General features: G+C 42.1%; 1 protein-coding gene across 1 annotated transcript; it reads left to right on the forward strand.

The window, feature by feature from the left end:
- The first annotated feature begins 3,191 nt into the window (after positions 1–3,191).
- Positions 3,192–8,864, forward strand: LOC144709124 (acyl-coenzyme A oxidase 3, peroxisomal-like). Its single transcript, XM_078582544.1, has 13 exons — positions 3,192–3,865; positions 4,238–4,355; positions 4,443–4,550; positions 4,639–4,811; positions 4,890–4,989; positions 5,121–5,195; positions 5,282–5,412; positions 5,557–5,692; positions 5,763–5,882; positions 5,969–6,115; positions 6,211–6,315; positions 6,531–6,632; positions 8,418–8,864. Exons 1-13 carry the CDS (start codon positions 3,381–3,383, stop codon positions 8,679–8,681), a joined length of 2,064 nt encoding a protein of 687 aa, XP_078438670.1. The 5' UTR covers positions 3,192–3,380; the 3' UTR covers positions 8,682–8,864.
- The last annotated feature ends 10,213 nt before the right edge of the window (positions 8,865–19,077 follow it).

Genomic DNA, 19,077 nt, shown 5'->3' on the forward strand with positions numbered 1-19,077 from the left:
ATGAAATTGTCTTCTAAATGTTTGAAATTATGCCACCTGAGGAAGCAAACACATACAAATTTTATGACGTTTTTAACAGGAATTATTGATACACATCTATGTCGATAAAACCATTCACATTAAAAGCAACATCATAAACAGCGGTTTGAAATGTTTTGACAAATCATTACGACCACCTGGATCATACGTCTTCCGCCTGTATATGTACCTTCCATTTTCATCCTCATCATCGGTATCATTGGGGGTTAACATGTCACCCTCGGAATCATCATACTCGCTATGATATCCAGCAACAAATGTTTGTTGTTGGACATGTTCGTTTCTAAGTCTGTGGTCGTCTACCAATTCCTCATCCCATTCGTCACTCAAATATTTGTTGGGGGCACTTAAGTACACTTCACTTTCCTCCTCTTCCCTACCTATATCATATTCAGAGTCATCATAGCTATCGTAATCAGAACCAAACACCTTACACTCGTCATCAGCCCTGTATAAGAGATAGATGGAAAACAGTAATTGATCATGCGTGCAAAATACTTAAATTACCAAGGAGATCTTACATTCTTCTACGACAACCAGATATCTGAAATTACATTGGAAATAATAAAAAATACAATATTTAAGTACAAAGGGAAAAATAAAGATAATAAAAACTTACATTACTTAAAGCCAAGCGTCCACCGTCAAAGAATAGAAGAACGCCTAAAAACTCAAAAAAACAAAAGGATGTTCGCATTGAGCCGAGGAGTTAAGTCAATTAGAATTCCAAAACGTATGGGTTAAAAAGGAATTTTGCATCAAGGTAGATATGTACAAAGATAGAGAGCTACGTAGCTAGACAGAAAGACTGTAGATATGTACATTGATAGGTAAGAAATCATGTAGAAAAAACACATTAATAAACTGACATAAAGAATGAGATATACAGTCCACAGATATCCTCTGCAGTTTAAAAAAACAAGCAGGTCACCACACGAGGAAACAGTCCACAGATAGAAAGATGGTTATATCTAACAAATTATAAGATCATTTAAAATCCACCTATCCCAACTAAAGATCATTTAAAATCGACCTATCACAGAATGAACACGCGGATGAATGACTCAAACCATTCAATGTTAATCCATCGTCATTAAATTTTCATAAAATTTCAGCAACATGGGCCAAACATTGCCGGCAATAACAAGAAATAGACAGTAGGATAGCTTCTACAGCCCAGGCAATGAATGTTTAAGCCAATTTTCAAAAGCCAGTACTGTCAATCGACGCGCAATAAAAGAGAATTTTAGGACAATTTTCACACGCAAGAACTGTCGACCGACACGCAGCAGGATACATTCGTCGAAAATAAACATGAAAAATCGGAGAAAAAACTAGGAGATGACCCATGATTAAGTGAATGAACACGCGGAAGAATGACTCAAACCATTCAATGCTAATCCATTGTCATTAAATTTTCATTAGATTTCACCAATTTGGCCCACAAATTGGTGGCGATATCAAGAAATAGACGGTAGGATAGCTTCAAACTCTGTTGAATAGATGTTCGCTCTGGTTTTATACGACTTTCCTCAGATCAATATCACCTTGAGGAATTTAACATTACAGAGTTTGTGTTAAAAAAAAATCATTGTTACATAGGTATATCTTAGACCTCTAATTAGCAGATCAGTGGGCCTGAATGGCTACGAAAAGTGTTTTAGTTGAAGTGGCCTCTGATACGAACCTAGGTGTTCTATTCGGGAGAGAAAGGAAGAAGAGAAAACTGGCTCAATGTATTTGGGAATAGGAATATGCAGGTGGAATGTGCATAAAACGGTAAGACTGAAATGTATTTCCTCAAACTAAATGCCCTATAGATCGCCCAAGTGACGCAGCAAAAAGGAACGATATGCCTGATTAGAACCTTAGTAGGGACATAGAGCCAAGAACCCTACCTCGTGGAACGCCCGTAGACAAGAAGAAGCTCGCAACGAGCTCTCCTCTCCTCTCCAACGAAGCTCACGTAAAATGGAAGCCCCTTCTCCCCGACGCCTTTTCTTCCTCCTTCTCCACCGTCTCCTTCTCCTTCACCACCCTTCTGCGCTCTCCCCCGGGTGACTCACTCCCAGGTGACTATTCGTTCCTATTTCTCACTTTCTTCAAATCGCGTTATGACGTGGACTCCACGTGTCTGCCAGGTGGATTCCGCTTACGTGGACGCCGCCAGAATTCCACCTGGCAGCCACGTCGAGCCACGTCACGCCCGGGCTGCGGCGGCGGACCAAATGGGCGTTTCGGGCTGTGACGCGGCAAAAAAAAAGATAGGGCTGTAACTCGAATTTTCGGAAAACTTTAGGCTGAACTGTGATATTAACCCATTATTTAATATGTTTCATTTTTCGTTTTATTCATACAGCTCAAAATTTCTGGTTTCTTCCATATGGGACAATAGGATTTGAAGTTCAATGTTAAATTCTGAATCCTGTTATCCCATATGGAAGAAAACAAAAAGATTGAAAGGTATATATTAAACAACTTAGAATATAGACAAAAAATATTTCACTTGGACATAAACAGTCTATAGCGATGATCGCTATTACTTTTTCCTGAGGATACTGGATATCGATATCCGGATACCGGTTCCGATATCCGGATATCATTATCCAATGACCGGTATGCGATATCCGGATCGTCCTCACCCATCCGATATCCGTCTACTCTTAAAGGCGGATATCGTCTGATCCGATATACGATATCAGCCACCGTCCTATTTTTTTTTTCTGAATATCAGATATTGGTTGTCGGAAAGATATCAGTTGGACAATTCCTAATCCCAACTGGCAAGAAAAATGGGTGAAGGACCGTTTGATATTTTCCTATATTCGAAACTAAATGGGAAGAAACCGGGTGTATCATAAACTATACTGTACACCATCCCAAATCGGTCCGACAGAGCTATTTTAGGAGTGACAGGCCATAAGAGAGAATTAGTTCGGTCACAGAATACAATTCTTAGGCGAGTTACCGTCTTCCTTCAGTTTCTTTTTTTCAGCAAAAACAAAGAAAATCTCGATCATATCACGGACTCCAACATCCCTATCATTAACATGCAACGTGGTCGACCGACGTGCCAAAACGCCCAAAAATATCCTGCCGACTTATCCTATATTTAGTTCCAACTCGGCTCACCTTCTCCAAAACAGCATGGGCATGGTAATGGGCGGAGCTTATCTTCTCCCCGGCGGTTTGAAAAGTGCATGGCTGGCTTTCTAGTCTTTAACACGCAACAACTCAATTTCCGTCCACTATCCACCTTCCTCGGCGACCCAACAAAACTAGCTTAAATTCTCGATTTTTCCCAAGTAGATCATCCCCCATTCGATCTCCCTCGTGCCAAGATGGAAGCGCCGGAGTTGGAACGAGTCCACCGTAGAACTTCCATTATAGCGCATCATCTCTTGAATGGATCGTCGTCCACGGCTGAGACGAGGCAGCTTGAAGCTTCTGCCTGCGTACAGTACGCTTCTCCGGAATCATATGAGAAGATCGAATTATACGTCGATGAGATGCGGAGAATTATGGATGGTCATGATAGTGATGCGCGTGATTGGGTGTACCGGATAATGGAGGAGAGTCCGCTGTTCTTGTCCCCTCGTCGCCCCCGGAAGGGAAGAATTTTCTTGATTCCTAACTATGACGAGCCGATGGAACAACAGCGGGAGTTAACCATGCGCAGGATCGTGTATCTGAGGGATCGAGGGATGTATGATGGATGGTTGACTTGTGGTAGGGAGATGGAGATGAGGAGGTTCGCTCTGATAGAGAGCTCCGTTTTGTTTGATCACAGCCTGGGAATCAAGTTGGGAGTTCAATTCTTTCTATGGTGAGTTTAATTCGTCTTGATTCGTCATTTAGGTTGCTTAAAATTTCTACTGGAGTTCTACTTGGAAAGATTTGATTAATTTTTTTTAATCAAAAACGAAGAATCGAATGACCCTTTGGAGTAAGGAACGCGTTTCCTACTTTCAATCGGACAAAAACATTATTTTTTCGTGACCTTCTCTCGATGACAAAATGGATCGGAATCTTCAGGAATGACGGAAAGGAATGGGAATAAAAACAGGGAAAAACACAAAATCGAATTGAAGTAAAGACACCATCTTTGGATTCGCATGAGGATATATATCTCGGCCATAATGATTCCATTAAGACATCGTTTTTATGATTCTCTCAATCTCGTGATCAAATTTCTCAGGGGATTGGGGATTCGATTCCTTGGCACAAAGTATCACCACGATAAATGGTTGAGGGACACGGAAAAGCTTGAAGTGAAAGGTTGTTTCGCGATGACCGAACTGGGACATGGAAGTAATGTAAGCTCAAACACCCCCATTAGTATTTTTCCCCCATTTGATATCCTTAATTCCTGCTCCTGATCGACTGATTAATTCGCAATGAAGGTTCGTGGAATTGAAACCGTAGCCACTTATGACTCAGAAAAGGAGGAATTTATCATAAACACTCCGTGTGAATCTGCGCAAAAGTACTGGATTGGAGGCGCGGGGAAGGTAATTTGTTATTTCTTCAGTGTCTGCTTCTTTCTTCCGAGGAACCTAGAAATTTCGAAATATGCCAAACAATTCAGAGATATTTCAGCATGCAAATCACACGATAATATTCGCCCAACTGGAAATCGAGGGGGAAAATAAGGGCGTTCATGCGTTTGCCGCGCGGATTAGGGATGCTGATGGGAAGATCTGCCCCAATATCAGAATCGCTGACTGCGGGCACAAGATTGGATTAAACGGGATCGACAATGGCCGTATCTGGTAACAAATATCCGCTTAATGATATTCAATTCAAGCATCATTTTAAATAATTTATCGAATTGTTCTGTGCCTGTTCAGGTTTGATAATCTTCGGATTCCCCGTCTGAATTTGCTAAACTCGCTCTCGAATGTGTCACCTGATGGGAAATATACGAGCGTAATATCAGACCCCGATCAGGTGAGAAACTCCCGAATAATCCCCTCAAACTGTACTTTTATTCCTCCTGTATCAAGATCAAAATTACTAAAAAAACTAAAAAAAATGGGAAGTGCGAGATTCTGAACATGTTATATCCATTTGAGATTCAGAGGTTCGCCGCGCTTTTGGCCCCTTTGACTCTGGGTCGTATAAACATTACTGTCGGCGCTGTATACTCTTCGAAGGTAAGATTAAAACCAACGACCAACCTCATTGAATCTCATTTAATATTCTCTTAATGGGTGATTTCTTTTCCAATGTTTCATCTCAGATTGCTCTTGCCATTGCCATACGGTACTCTTTGACAAGAAGAGCATTCTCTATAACGCCAGGTGGACCAGAGGTTCCTCTTCTTGATTATCCCAGTCATCAGCGACGTCTGTTACCACTACTGGCAAAAACGTAATCTATTTTCTTTTACGGTTTTCTAGTTTTTACTTTATTTTGGTTTTCTTCCCTCCAGACCCAAATCTTTGTTCCTACATTCTCATACACTGAACTATTATTATTTATCTAATTTTTTTTATTCCTGAATTCGATATTTAGGTACGGTGGGAGCTGTGCGGTCACTTTCTTGAAGACGATTTACGTGGAGAGAACCCCAGAGATGATCAAACCTATTCATGTTTATTCCAGCGCGTTCAAGGCAGTTTTTACGTGGCAAAACATGATAATTCTTCAGGTCAGGACTTTCTTCTCTCTCAACATTTTTTTTGCTAAGAGACAGTAAGAACAAAATTATTGGTTTCCAGGAATGTCGAGAGGCCTGCGGAGGGCAAGGTGTGAAGACAGAGAACCGTGTAGGGCTGCACAAAGGCGAATTCGATGTTCAGTCTACCTTTGAGGGAGATAACAACGTCCTCATGCAACAGGTGGTTTATCTATAGGTCTAGTTAATTAGGTTTAGGGTTTGTTTGGGTTTAGGGTTTTGGTTTCTAATAACCAGATATGGGTTCAGGTGAGCAAGGTGCTGTTGTCCGAGTACGTTGTGGCGCAGAGGAGAGGTAAACCGTTCAAAGGTCTAGGCTTGGAACACATGAACGGCCCTCGTCCAGTAATTCCTGCCAATTTGACGAGTTCTGTCATCAGAAATGCGGAGTTCCAGGTGGATATTCATTTCAACTGGAGTAATTTGGAGTTTCAGAAATTTTCGACAGTTGCGTTTGGTTAACTTTGTAAAACCCCTGGATGTATACCCAGATTGATCTTCTTCGCTTACGGGAGAGAGATCTTCTGGAACGGTTCTCAAAGGAGGTTTCTGATCATCAGGCTCGGGGCGCAAAAAAGGATTACGCTATCGTCTTGGTGAGTCTCCCACACCTAATCAGTCAGTTGATTCATCTATCTTGTTAATCCTTTGATCCATTCATATATTACTATTTTTCTCTTACCAGTTTCCCACTTCATAAATGCATCCAAGAACCTCACTTTTTCTAGCTCTTCTTTGCCTATCATTTTGTCCATCTGTCATTCTCTATTTGAAAAGCTAAGAACAAGTGTTTGTTGTTTGTGCATGGCAGAGCTTTCAAGTTGGTGAAGAACTTGGGAGAGCATTTTCCGACCGAGCTGTCTTACAGACACTCTTGGACGTTGAGGCAGCTGCTGCCGAGGGTCCTCTAAAAGTATCTCCTTCCCTCCCTCTCACTCCCTATCGGCGGCTTTTACTCGATCTTTCTCCCCTCTCCCGCTGTTTTCACACTCTATATCTTTCTTTCTCTCTCTATCTACCTGATTTTACACTTTCGTTCTCTTTCTTCCCTCTCTGTTTTCAGACTCTACATCTTCGCCCCCCTTCTCTGTTTTCAAACTCTTCATCTCTTTCTCTCCTCTATCTCTGTTTTCACACTCTCTGTTTTCACACTGCATCTCTCTCTCTCTCTCTCTTCCCTCTCTCTGTTTTCACACTCTATATGTATCTTTCCCCTCTTTCTTTTTTCATACTATATATCTTTTCATCTCTGTATCTGTTTTTTACATTCTCATTCTATATTTGTTTCTTTCTCAAACAAACTTTCTCTGATTTTTACACACTCTCCACCACATTTATCTCTCTGCTTTTTTACTCTCTCCTAGGCTTCGGGAATTCGGACAGATCGTTCGAATGTTCGATCGGATCGGGCATTCGAACGATCGAATCCGAACACCGATCAGCCCCGTTCAAATCCGATCTGAGCATCTGTTTGGATCGGATTGTTCTAACAAGGTGGCTGTTCGGATCGAATGTTCGAATCGGATCCGATTGTTCGAACGATCTATTCGAATCGGATCGAATCGAATGTTCGAAGTCGGCGGCGCCCAGTGGCGGCCAGCGCCGCCCAGCGCCGGCCGGCGGCCGCCCAGTACCAGCCAGCGACCATCCAGCGGCCGCCAGCGACCGCCAGCGACCCCCAGCGACCGCCAGCGGTGCCAGCGGCCGCCAGAGAGAGTTGCTGGCGGTCTCTGGCGCCGCTGGCCATTTGACGATCCGATCTGACCCGATCCCCGATGCCTAACTCTCTCCCTTATTCTCTGTCCTTGCTTCCTTCAGAGATCTCTCTCTCTCTCTCTCTCTCTCTCTCTCTCTCTCTCTCTCTCTCTCTCTCGCTCTCTCTCTCTCTCTCTCTCTCTCTCTCTCTCTCTCTCCCTCTCTCTCTCTCTCTCTCTCTCTCTCTCTCTCTCTCTCCCTCTCTCTCCCTCTCTCTTCTCTCCCTCCTCTCTCCCTCTCTCTCCCTCCTCTCTCTCTCCCCCCTCCCCTCTCCCTTTCTCGTATCACTCTCTCTCCCCCCTCCCCTCTCTCTCTCTCTCTATCTCTCTATCTCTCTTTCTCCCTTCCTCTCTCTCTCTCCCCCCTCCTCTCTCTATCTCTCTATCTCTCTCTATCTCCCTTCCTCTCTCTATCTCCCCCCTCTCTCTATCTCTCTATCTCTCTCTATCTCCTTCCTCTCTCTCTCTCCCTCTCTCTATCTCTCTATCTCTCTCTATCTCCTTCCTCTCTCTCTCTCCCCCTCTCTCTCTCCCCCCCTCTCTCTATCTCTCTGTCTTCTATCTCCCTTCCTCTCTCTCTCTCCCCCCTCCTCTCTCTCTATCTCTCTATCTCCCTTCCTCTCTCTCTCTCTGTCCCTTCCTCCCTCTCTCTCTCTATCTCTCTTCCTCTCTCTCTCGTATCAATCTCTCTATCTCTCCCTTCCTCCCTCTCTCTCTCTATCTCCCTTCCTCTCTCTCTCTCTCTCTCTCTAGTATCAATCTTTCCTTCTATCTTACTCTCTCTCTCTCTCATTGTATCTACCTCACACTCTCTCTCTCGTTTGTCCTAATCTTTCCTCCCCTCTGTCTTATTCTATCTTACTCTCTCTCTCGATCGATCGATCGATATTTCTCTGGGTTTCTCTCGAGCTCTAAATAAGAAGCCGTTTTCGGCTCTCTGACAGGAAGTCATGGCCCTGCTGAGATCGATGTATGTCCTCATCATCGTGGAAGAAGATACATCTTTCCTTCGGTATGGACTCATTTCGAGAGAGGGCGCCGCGGTCGTCAGGAGAGAGGTGGCAACGCTGTGCGGCGAGCTGCGCCCGCACGCTCTCTCCATCGTCTCCTCACTCGGCATCCCTTCGAGTCTTCTCTGCCCCCTCGCCTTTGACTGGATCGACGCCAACTCTTGGGACGCATCCGAAAGCTCTCAGCCCAACCCATAAAAGTAAAGTACAAATCTTCTGAATTCTACACGAGTGATAAGGGGGGAAATTTTAATCTCCAAACTCTACTTGTTAAATAATAACTGTTTTGGTGAGGACAGCTGTATGTCGGTGTCCTTCAAACTTGTAACTTTAATACGGTTGATGAATTCCGTTACGATTCCCTCGCACATAATTTTTTAACCAATGATTCCAAAAAAGGCCCAGTAAATTCCAGATGGGGGTTTTCTCAATAATCTGTCACCTAATCTAGCCCGAGCGCGGTGGAGTGTAGTGAAAAAAATACTGAAAGACATAATATAACTTGCCGAGCAAGAAACCCGGCCTTCATAGAGGTCTTACTCAAGAGTCACACATCACCATGACGGAAACGTGACGGATGACGTGACGGTGACGGTGACGGTTTCAGGGTCGGTGACAGTGACAGTGACGCTAGACGATACTGGCGTGACGGTGATGGGTTGCCCTGGACACGTGACGTGAAGAAACGGCCATCACGGATGACGGGCGTGACGTTTATTTAATACATTATAATAATTAAATTATTGGCAGAAATTATGAATATAATTTATTTAATAAATAATTTATTGACGTAAAATTATGGATTTAGTGACTCTTGTTTTAATAATTAGTGATAATTAATTTATTGACATATTATGAATATAATAATTAAATAATTAATTTCTTGAGGGGCAAATTAAGGACTTAGTGAGGTTTTTTTAAAAGCAATTCAACAATTATTTTATCGAACATAAAATTATGAAAAGATAATTAATTTCTTGACAAAAATATTAAGGATTTTAGTGACATTTTTTAAATATAATTTAATAATTAAATAATTGGCATAAAATTATGAATATAAATGATTTAATAAATAATTTATTGACGTAAAAATTATGGATTTAGTGACTTTTGTTTTAATAATTCTTGATAATTAATTTATTGACGTAAAATGGTTAATATAACTAATTAAATAATTAATTTCTTGCCGGAAAAATTAAGGATTTAGTGAGATTTTTTAAAAAAAAATTTAATAAATATTTTATCAAACGTAAAATTATGAATATAATAATTAATTTCTTGACAAAAAAACTAAGGATTTTAGGGAAGTTTTTTTAAATACATTATAGTAATTAATTTATTGGCGTAAAATTATGAACTTAATTAATTTAATAAATAATTAGACGAAAATTATTATACGTGAAAATTATGGATTTAGTGAATACAATTTAATAATTAGTTTATTGAAAAAAATATGAATATAATTAATTTAATAATTACTTTCTTGACGGGGAAATTAAGGACTTAGTGACGTTATTTTAAATACATTTTTCAAATTAATTTATTGACAGAGAATTATGAATATAATTAATGTAATTATTAATTTCTTGCCGGAAAAGTAAGGATTTAGTGGCGTTTGTTTTAATACATTTTAATAATTAATTTATTGACTCTGTTTAGTGAATGTAATTAATTTGCTGTCGGATGTTCGCCATAATTTTTATTGTTGTGATATCTTAAAGTGTTATTCTCCTGATTCAAAATTTCATTATCTCTTTTTCATAATCAATTATTAGTGTTCTTTTTTATTATTTTTCTGTTAAATCAAAACCGTACTCCAACAATTTTTCTATTAACATACTAATGCCTTAAATGCATTTTTTAGTTACATAGCCTATATGGCTGACTAACTTATCATTTGTTGAGAAACTATTTTGTAAGCTGCTCAACTTCAATCAATATGTATGTGTAGACATATATGGTTTGAAATATTTATTATGAAGTTATATACACACGGTGAGAGTGACTAATTTCCAAGTGCATAAAAAAATATGTTAAGCCGAGTATGCATTTCACGATTTGAAAGTAGATAAAGAGACCTAAGAACCATGAACAACTTTTATGTATGATGTTTTTCACAAAAGGTCTTTTAAATGATTTGGATACACGTGACACGTCGCATAGAATGTTTTGGCCCCTCTAATGGCATCCACTTTGAAAGCCAAATATATGGAGATAAAACAATCCGAATATCATGCACTAAACATATGCACACCTAGAAGCACTCTTCCTGAAGGAAGCAGCAGCAGCAAAGGGCTGCAAAGCTAGGGACCTAAAAGTCATAGGAACATTGAGTAAAAAGAGAGAAAGTTTGAATAGAAACTTATAAAACAGCATAAATTAATTAGGTTTGACTTGTGGCCCGTTATGGGGAGTGGAACCCAGATATTGAAACATTAACGTAAACAATTGATTTAAAAAAATATGAATATCAATATACTGGTTCAGAACTCCAACAGGATTGCGACGTAGTTCTCAAAAAAAAGGTACCTGCTCTTGAATCAGCACAAAAGAGATTGATTGGGCTAGAAGAATGGAACAAAAAATTTTCCTGAGGACGATTGGTATAGCTGCAAAAAAAAATATCCAATACACTTACATTAGAAGATTGGACCGATAGAAGTAAATGGAGAGTAATAAATTACACTAGTCTTTGTCGTCAGAAAAGTCGTTCGCACTATCTCCATCACACAGCTGAGCATTCTCGACACATAACTAACACTTGACTATGATCAGGAGCTCGATGCTTTTAGCAGTATGATGCGCCCTCTTGAACGTGATGACTGCACGTCCTGCGGAGAACAAACGTTATGTTGGGGCACTAGTCGTACATACTGAGAGAAAATCTTGCCCAAGGGTAGAAAATCGCGGGTAGGTTCGTGCGCCTATGCATGCCCACCATTCGAGTGATGTCTCTGTGATGTCGGACGTCGTTGAGGACGTTGTCCGGTCGGTACAGAGTATGATGACACGAGACCTATATAGTGGTATCAAACGTCAACAGTGTCATCGTCCGATGGATAAACCCTAATTGGGTATATGTAACTACGATGCAGTGCGTCCTACATGTCGTACGTGCAGGCTTCATCTCGAGGGAGGCATTGAACTCCGAGCTTAGACGGGGTTGCTCAGTGACAGCGACGGTGGCCTCTTGAACCTCGCCAGAATGACGAGGATGTCTACGGTCGAACAGAATCAATCCGTAGGACTCGCACGTAACTGATGGACTCGTCCGTACTGGTAAGATGCTCAATTGTGTCGTGGTTATCTCAATTGCCTCTCTCACCTACCTAGCCCGAGCACGGTGGAGTCAAGACGAAGTATACTGCAAAGGACAATTAAACAGGCGATGGGAGAGCACGGCGTACCTTGTCGGTGTGTTGCTCATTGTGCAGAATCATTGATAGTTGCAGCGGTCGGAGCTAGGGAAGGTCGTGCGGTCCGGTCCAATTTTTTCCGACGGCGTGCAATTTTTTAGATCGCACAAAAGCACAGATCGATGTGCGGTCCGAATTTGTGCAATGAAATCGGACCGCACATTGCACAAAATCAGACAAAAGATCAGCGGGAGGGAAGAATGAGAGAGCGAGAGAGGACCAAACTGGAGAGAGAATCGATGGATACTCTACATTCATTTTTTCAAACTGTTTATTTCTAGATCTCATAACATCAATGTGTGAGAGAAAGGCCATTAGATTAAATTTGACTGGTAGATGGATCAAACGGCGGAGCGCTTCCAGGATACTGCTATAGCTGCGTACTCAAGTGAGGGAGGGAAGAATGAGAGGGAGAGAGAATAGTGAGCAAGAGAGAGAAGATAGACTGAGAGATAGAGGGAGAGAGACAAGAGTGCGAGAGAGAGAGAGAGAGGATGAGAGAGTTAAGCGCGAGAAAGGGATAAAAGAGAGAGAGAGAGAGAGAGGAAGAGAGAGAGGAATGACCCAAAGAGAAGTGTGCGAGAGAGAGGAACGTGGTCCGACTGCCTTAAAACGATAGACACAGAGAGTAACAAGAGAGAGAAGAGCTTGAGGGAGAATCAGAGAAAGAGGGAGAGAGAGGAACAAGAGAGCGAGAGAAGAATGCCAGAGTCTCAGAGAGGCAAAGTGCGAGAGAAAGAGAAGAGCGCCAGAGAGAAAGAGAAGAGTGATAGAGAGAGGAACAAGAGCGAGAGAGAAGAGCACCATAGAGAAAGAGAAGAGCGATAGAATGAGTAACGAGAGAGAGAGAGAGAGAGAGAGAGAGAGAGAGAGAAGAGCGTGAGAGAGAAAGAGGGAGTGAGAGGAACGATAGAGAGAGAAAGAGGAACGACAGAGAGAGAAGAGCGCGAGAGAGAAAGAGGGAGAGAGCGGAACGAGAGCGAGAGAGAGGAGAGAAGGGAACGAGAGAAAAGACCATGAGGGAGAGAGAGGAACAAGAGAGAGACGAGAACGAGGAACGACAGAAAAAACAAACCAAAACCGCACAATCACACTGCACAGGACCTTGGCCGATGTGCGGTGCGATTTAATATTACACTGTCTGATGTGCAGTCCGAAAATTCAAACCGGACTGCACATCGGCCTAAAATCGCACCGGTCGCACCAAAGGACCATCCCTAGTTGGAGCGGGTGTGATGGAGACGTGCCGAAGAGCAAACGGCGACTCAACTGGCATAGTGCAAGAGCGGTTGGAGAGGAGACGAGGAACGAGGGTGAGCGAAGGCGACGAGCTCGAGCAACTGATCCAGCTTAGCAGTCACAACCCCGGGTTGAGGGTCATTGCGGATGGAATAGGTCGGCGGTTGCGTGATCCCGGTTTGGCGGGGAACTGTCAGCGCAAGGCGCAGTGATAGAGGTTTCAGATTGTAGGCGTTGACTACGGGGCCGACCGAGTCAGCGAGGATGATCCCAGACGTAAGGCCCCTAGGCGCGAGGGACCAGTGATCCGAGAGGCAGGGCACGACCGTTAGGAGGCCTATTAGATGTTGGTGGCTTCGTCAAATATGTGTCGGGCGTCAACGGCTTCGACAGGCCAAGTCAAGAGGACGGCAACACAGTCAAAGGATTTGGGCATCGTCAAACAACAGGGTCGCCCCTTCCCCCCCTTAATGGAGAGGTCGGTCGGCTGAGAGGACCATGGTCGCTGATAAGTTCTGTCAGCACTGAAGAGCATTTTCGTGTCGTAATGCACTTCGCCGGTGACAGATCGATTGCGTCTGCTAGGGGACAAGAACGGTCGCACGAGAAGGGGAAGCTCCACCACAAATCAGTCATTGAGGGTGTGCACAATAAGCAAGTGTTGGACGTTGACTTAGGCCAAGCCCGGTACTTCTCATGCGGAATGGGCTCAATTTGCTCACGAGCGCGGGCACACTTCGACGGTGGATCTCTACTGACGGGCGTCGACCAAGCGGGGCTCTTGAGTAGGAGAAGCCTCTGGAGTCAATTTGGGAGAACCGACGGTGGATTTCTCTCACGAGTGCAGGGCGGCGAGATTGCAAAGAGCATCTGTGGTTGGGCGTTGAGCGGGAATTTCGACGCCTTGACAAGGAGGGGGTCACTGGTAGATGTTGGGATGGGGATGGTGCCCTTCCAGATCTCCTGGATCTCCCTTGTCCCTTCTCTCACCCTCCCCCTCTTCTCCTCTAGTTCTTCCTTTTCTACAAAGAAGAGGTGAGACCAAGAGAGAAAGTAGAACAATAAGATTTCTTCTTCCTGGTCTAATCTCTTTCCCCCTCTTCCCTTATAAAGGGGGAGGTCAATTGGGCCCCTAAATGGGTCAACAAAGGGGAAATTGGGGTCCATTAGGGGGCCCTTATATAGTGGGCCCCCCATTACAACATAAAAAGGAGAAACTAAAACATAAAAGGAAAAAGGGGGAAAGAGACACGGGAGGGGGTCCAAGTGACTAAGGACCCCTTCCCATGATGACGAAAACACGAACACGGGACACGTCGCAATGCAACAAAAGCAAATGATAAGTGCAACAAAAGCAAAACGATAAGTGCAAAAAAACACAAAATACGACTAAAGACGATGAAAATCCAAACGTGATAAACGAGCATCTTCCCCCGGCTGTCGACGACAGTGGCCAGTAGCGCAGACGACGTCGTCGATGGTTCAGGATGGCATGCACCATCACTCCTTGTCCTTTATCTCCATTGATTGGAGATACGTCTCCAATTCCTCAGACGGAGTTGGTACTCATCGTTCCTTCGCTCTAGCTGGTGCTACGCCATCGATGAGTACTGTTAGCCAGTCATCATCCTCGGGGCTGTTACCAATTATGTCTTGTATACCAATGCATCCTGAATACCACTATGATTGAGTGATGCTCCCTTGTTGAAAGGGTCAACAATGGCTGCTGTAGTTGTCCCACGATTCTTCTAAATAATCTTCTCATATTTCAACATCTTATGCGTCATGCTCTCACAAGCTTTACAGATAGACGCAATTTGAGCAGCGGTCATCTTTCTTCGCGATGTGAGTATTTTAGACATATCAAACTTGAGCAAGATATTAGTGTATCGATATGTCGCATCAAAGCCTTCAATATGCGAAATTCTTCCACGACTCTCACTGTCTTTGAGCCACTAACATAGTTTGTCATCCTATAAAATGGCCCTAGAATGTCGTGGAAGTCTGCCTACATTTCCCACTTTTCACGTGAGAGTTTCATGTCCTTATCTATACCGACAAGATTTGTAATGCCATAGAATTGTTGACTTCTCACTTCTCCAACGCAGCATGCGACATGTCATGCGTACTGTTCTACCACATTGGGCAGTCTAATGGGATTTGGTTGTGATTCTTCTGCATGTCTCTACATTTCTTTACATAATGTTGTCGTGGTTGTGTCGATGCTCAGATGCTTATCACTGAGTACCTAAGACAGGCAACTATGTCCCCCAAGACAACGCCATTGTCATGAATGACCATTTCTGCATGACTTGTTGCAACCTCCCCCATGGCGTCCAAGTCATCTATATCAGCGTCGTAATCATGGTCATGTACTGAGTCTTCTACGCAACTGTCCGCAGTCCTAGGAGGAGGTGTGTTCACCGATACACGTAATGATTTCAATGAAACCTAGACGATGAAATTCAGCACGTGGGCAGCGCACGAAACATGATGGTCCATTGTGAAACGGTCATTTACCAGCTTGAGTTTTTTCGTGAGCAGTGTTATCATCCGCCCGTTACTTGAGCAATGTTTGTAGTGATATATCTTGCATGCTTAAAAGGTTAGTTTTGCAATAAGGTAGTACGATGCAAAATGAAGCCAGATGGGTTGTCGTCGACCTTTGTCTTCAACCCGAAGTCTTACAATGCTTGGAGCACTATTGTGCTCATATTCTCGCCATCGTTTTTCCCCAGTAGCTCACGTATAGCAATCACACGTTTGCATAGTTCCCACCGATTGTTCATCCAAGGAACTGTGATATCGAGAAGATCACACAAATTCTCAGCAGTCCATGCATCCACCTTGCCTTCGAACCTAGGGGTCCAATAACTCTACGAGCCTCCCCTTCATGGTCCGTATAGCTTATGCGTTGCAGCCTTTATTGCCTTCGAACCTGGCGGGTCAATTTTTTTCTCCGCAACGTACTTCCGCATAATCTTGAACCCACATTGTCCATGATGGCCCATGGGAAGTCTGTGAGACAAACAAACTGTGCTATGATCTCCTTTGTCTTCTCTAGCGTCTTCGTGGTGACACCACCTTCCTCGTATGCCTCAGCTATTGTTTGTTGATCGAGATTAGTGCCCTTCAGCTTGTTGTATACTCTGCCATGACAGAACTCCAAGTGCCTCCAGAATATGTTTGTCGACTCGTCTTTTTGCCGCTTCAACCTATTCCACAGTGGGTCAACTTTTTGGTTGTGGCATAATAGGCACGCCCATATGCCTGACCCAACCTCCATTAAATATCGCAATATTTCAACCTTCCCTTTGCGTTTGGGACGTGATGGCCCTACCAGCGGTAGAGGGGTTTCTGGAACATCCTCCTCCGATGACTCTACTACCAAGTCAGCGCACATGTTGCCAATTAGAGTTTCCATTGTCGACTGTGTCGTAGAGAATATGTGAAAATACTCATTTTCTCCAATTCAAAAATTAACTCATTCGATGAATAAATCTCGATGAAATTAACAAAAAGATACTATGAACATTAGAAACAAGTACAAATATTAGAGTTACATCATCACATGAGCACAATTATTTATGAGATTTGGCATAAAAAAATTTTAAATTTCAAGTCTCCTATGTGTCTTTTGAGAATTAGCGGAGTGAAGAAAATTAACCCATGTGAAATAGTGAAGAGAATTATCACGAAGACTCAAAATATATGAATAGTGTAACCATCATTCTAAACTCAAAAGGAATCACAAGAATGCAGATAGAAAAAGAGACTGAAACATAAAAAGGGAAACAAAAAGATGTAGGCAGCCAGATAAAAAATTCAAAGATAAGTGATAGAGATAGTAAAAATAGAGGTATTTAGATAAGGAGATAGAGGAATAGATGGAGTAGAGAGGGATGGAGGTAGGAAGATAGAGAAATAGAGAGAGTTGAGAGGGATGGAGATAGGGAGATAGAGAGATAGAAATAGGTAGATAGCGAGAGTGAGAGTAGAGAGTGATCGAGATAGAAATAGGGAGATAGAGAGAGTAAGCGCGGAGAGTGATCGAGATAGTGAGATAGAGAGATTGAGATTGGGAGATAGAGAAATAAAGAGAGCAGAGAGGGATGGAGATAGGGAGATAGAGAGATGGAAATAGGGAGATAGAGAGAGTGAGAATAGGGAATGACGGTGTCGGTCTCAGTACCGGTTTTTTTCAAAAACCTATACCTATACCTAAACTTCGGTACAGTCTCGGTTCGGTCAAAGATCGGTTCGGTTTGGTAAAACCTATAGTTCGGTCATGAATACCAACTGAAAATCATGATCAAAGTTAATAAATTAAAATATTCACAAGTGAATCAACCAATTTTAGAATGTAATTAAAACTGATTTACCACATAATCAAAGAAGATTTATGTAATAGTTTTAAGTGTTTTCTATTTCAAAACTTCACAAGGAAAAGTTATTTTTAAATTTATTTTTACGTGATTATATATTTTAACAAATACATTTCAATAAATGTATTTTAATAAACGTGATTGTATATTTTAATAAATGTGATTGTATATTTTAATAAATACATTTTAATAAATGTATTTTAATAAATGTATTTTAATAAACGTGATTGTATATTTTAATAAATACATTTTAATAAACATATTTTAATAAACGTGATTGTATATTTTAATAAACGTGATTGTATATTTGAATAAATCTATTTTAATAAACGTGATTGTACATTTTATTAAATACATTTTAATAAATATATTTTAATAAACATGATTGTATATTTTAATAAATGTATTTTACTAAATGTGATTGTATAATAAGAATATATATTGGCTTTATTTGCTACATTCATTGAAGCCGAAAGGCACAGATGGCTTAAGGACTTGTGCGCTGGACGTGTGATGGGTCAGGGTTCGAGCCCTGGCTTCAACTATAAAAAAATCTATGTTTTTATTTCTTTCTCTTTCGGTTCGGTTTCGATCCGGTTGGTGGTCCGAACCAAAACCTTTACCGAACTATTGGTAAAACCATGAAACCCGAACCAACGGTATCGGTTCGGTTCGGTTTACCGAAATTCAGTAAAAATTGGCAAACCTTAAGTGAGAATAGAGAGTGATCGAGATAGTAAGATAGAGAGATTGAGATTGGGAGATAGAGAAATAGGGAGAGCAGAAAGGGATGGAGAAAGGGAGATGGAGAGATAGAAATAGGGAGATAGAGAGATTGAGATCAGAGAGTGGTCTAGATAGGGAGATAGAGAAATAGGGAGAGCAGAGAGGATGGAGATAGGGAGATGGAGAGATAGAAAAAGGGAGGTAGAGAGAGTAAGAGCAGAGAGTGATTGAGATTGGGAGATAGAAAAATAGAGAGAGCAGAGATGGCTGGAGATAGAGAGATAGAGAGATGGAAATAGGGAGATAGAGCGAGAATAGAGAGTGATCGAGATAGTGAGAGAGAGATTGAGATTGGGAGATAGAGAAATAGGGAGAGCAGAGAGGGATGGAGATAGGGAGATGGAGAGATGGAAATAGGGAGATAGAGAGATTGAAATCAGAGAGTGAACGAGATAGGGAGATAGAGAAATAGGGAGAGCAGAGAGGGATGGAGATAGGGAGATGGAGAGACAGAAATAGGGAGATAGAGAGATTGAGATCAGAGAGTGATTGAGATAGGGAGAGCAGAGAGGGATGGAGATAGGGGGGTGGAGGGATAGAAATAAGGAGATAGAGAGAGTGAGAGCAGAGAGTGATCGAGATAGTGAGATTGATATTGGGAGATAGAGAAATAGAGAGAGCAGAGACGGATGGAGATAGGGATATAGAGAGATAGAATTAGGGAGATAGAGAGAGTGGGAGTAGAGAGTGATCGAGATAGGGAGATAGAGTGATTGAGATTGGGAGATAGAGAGATAGAAACAGGGAGATAGCGAGAGTGAGAGTAGA

Source organism: Wolffia australiana, chromosome 11, assembly GCF_029677425.1.
Source record: "Wolffia australiana isolate 7733 chromosome 11, ASM2967742v1".
Classification (NCBI taxonomy): Eukaryota; Viridiplantae; Streptophyta; class Magnoliopsida; order Alismatales; family Araceae; genus Wolffia; species Wolffia australiana.

Bases quoted from the DNA above. Each gene is read 5' to 3' on its own strand.
- LOC144709124 (XM_078582544.1), top strand. From the start codon at position 3,381: ATGGAAGCGCCGGAGTTGGAACGAGTCCACCGTAGAACTTCCATTATA. The intron at 4,551-4,638 runs GTAATTTGTTAT...GAGATATTTCAG, and splicing joins GGATTGGAGGCGCGGGGAAG to CATGCAAATCACACGATAAT. The intron at 5,883-5,968 runs GTGGTTTATCTA...ATATGGGTTCAG, and splicing joins ACAACGTCCTCATGCAACAG to GTGAGCAAGGTGCTGTTGTC.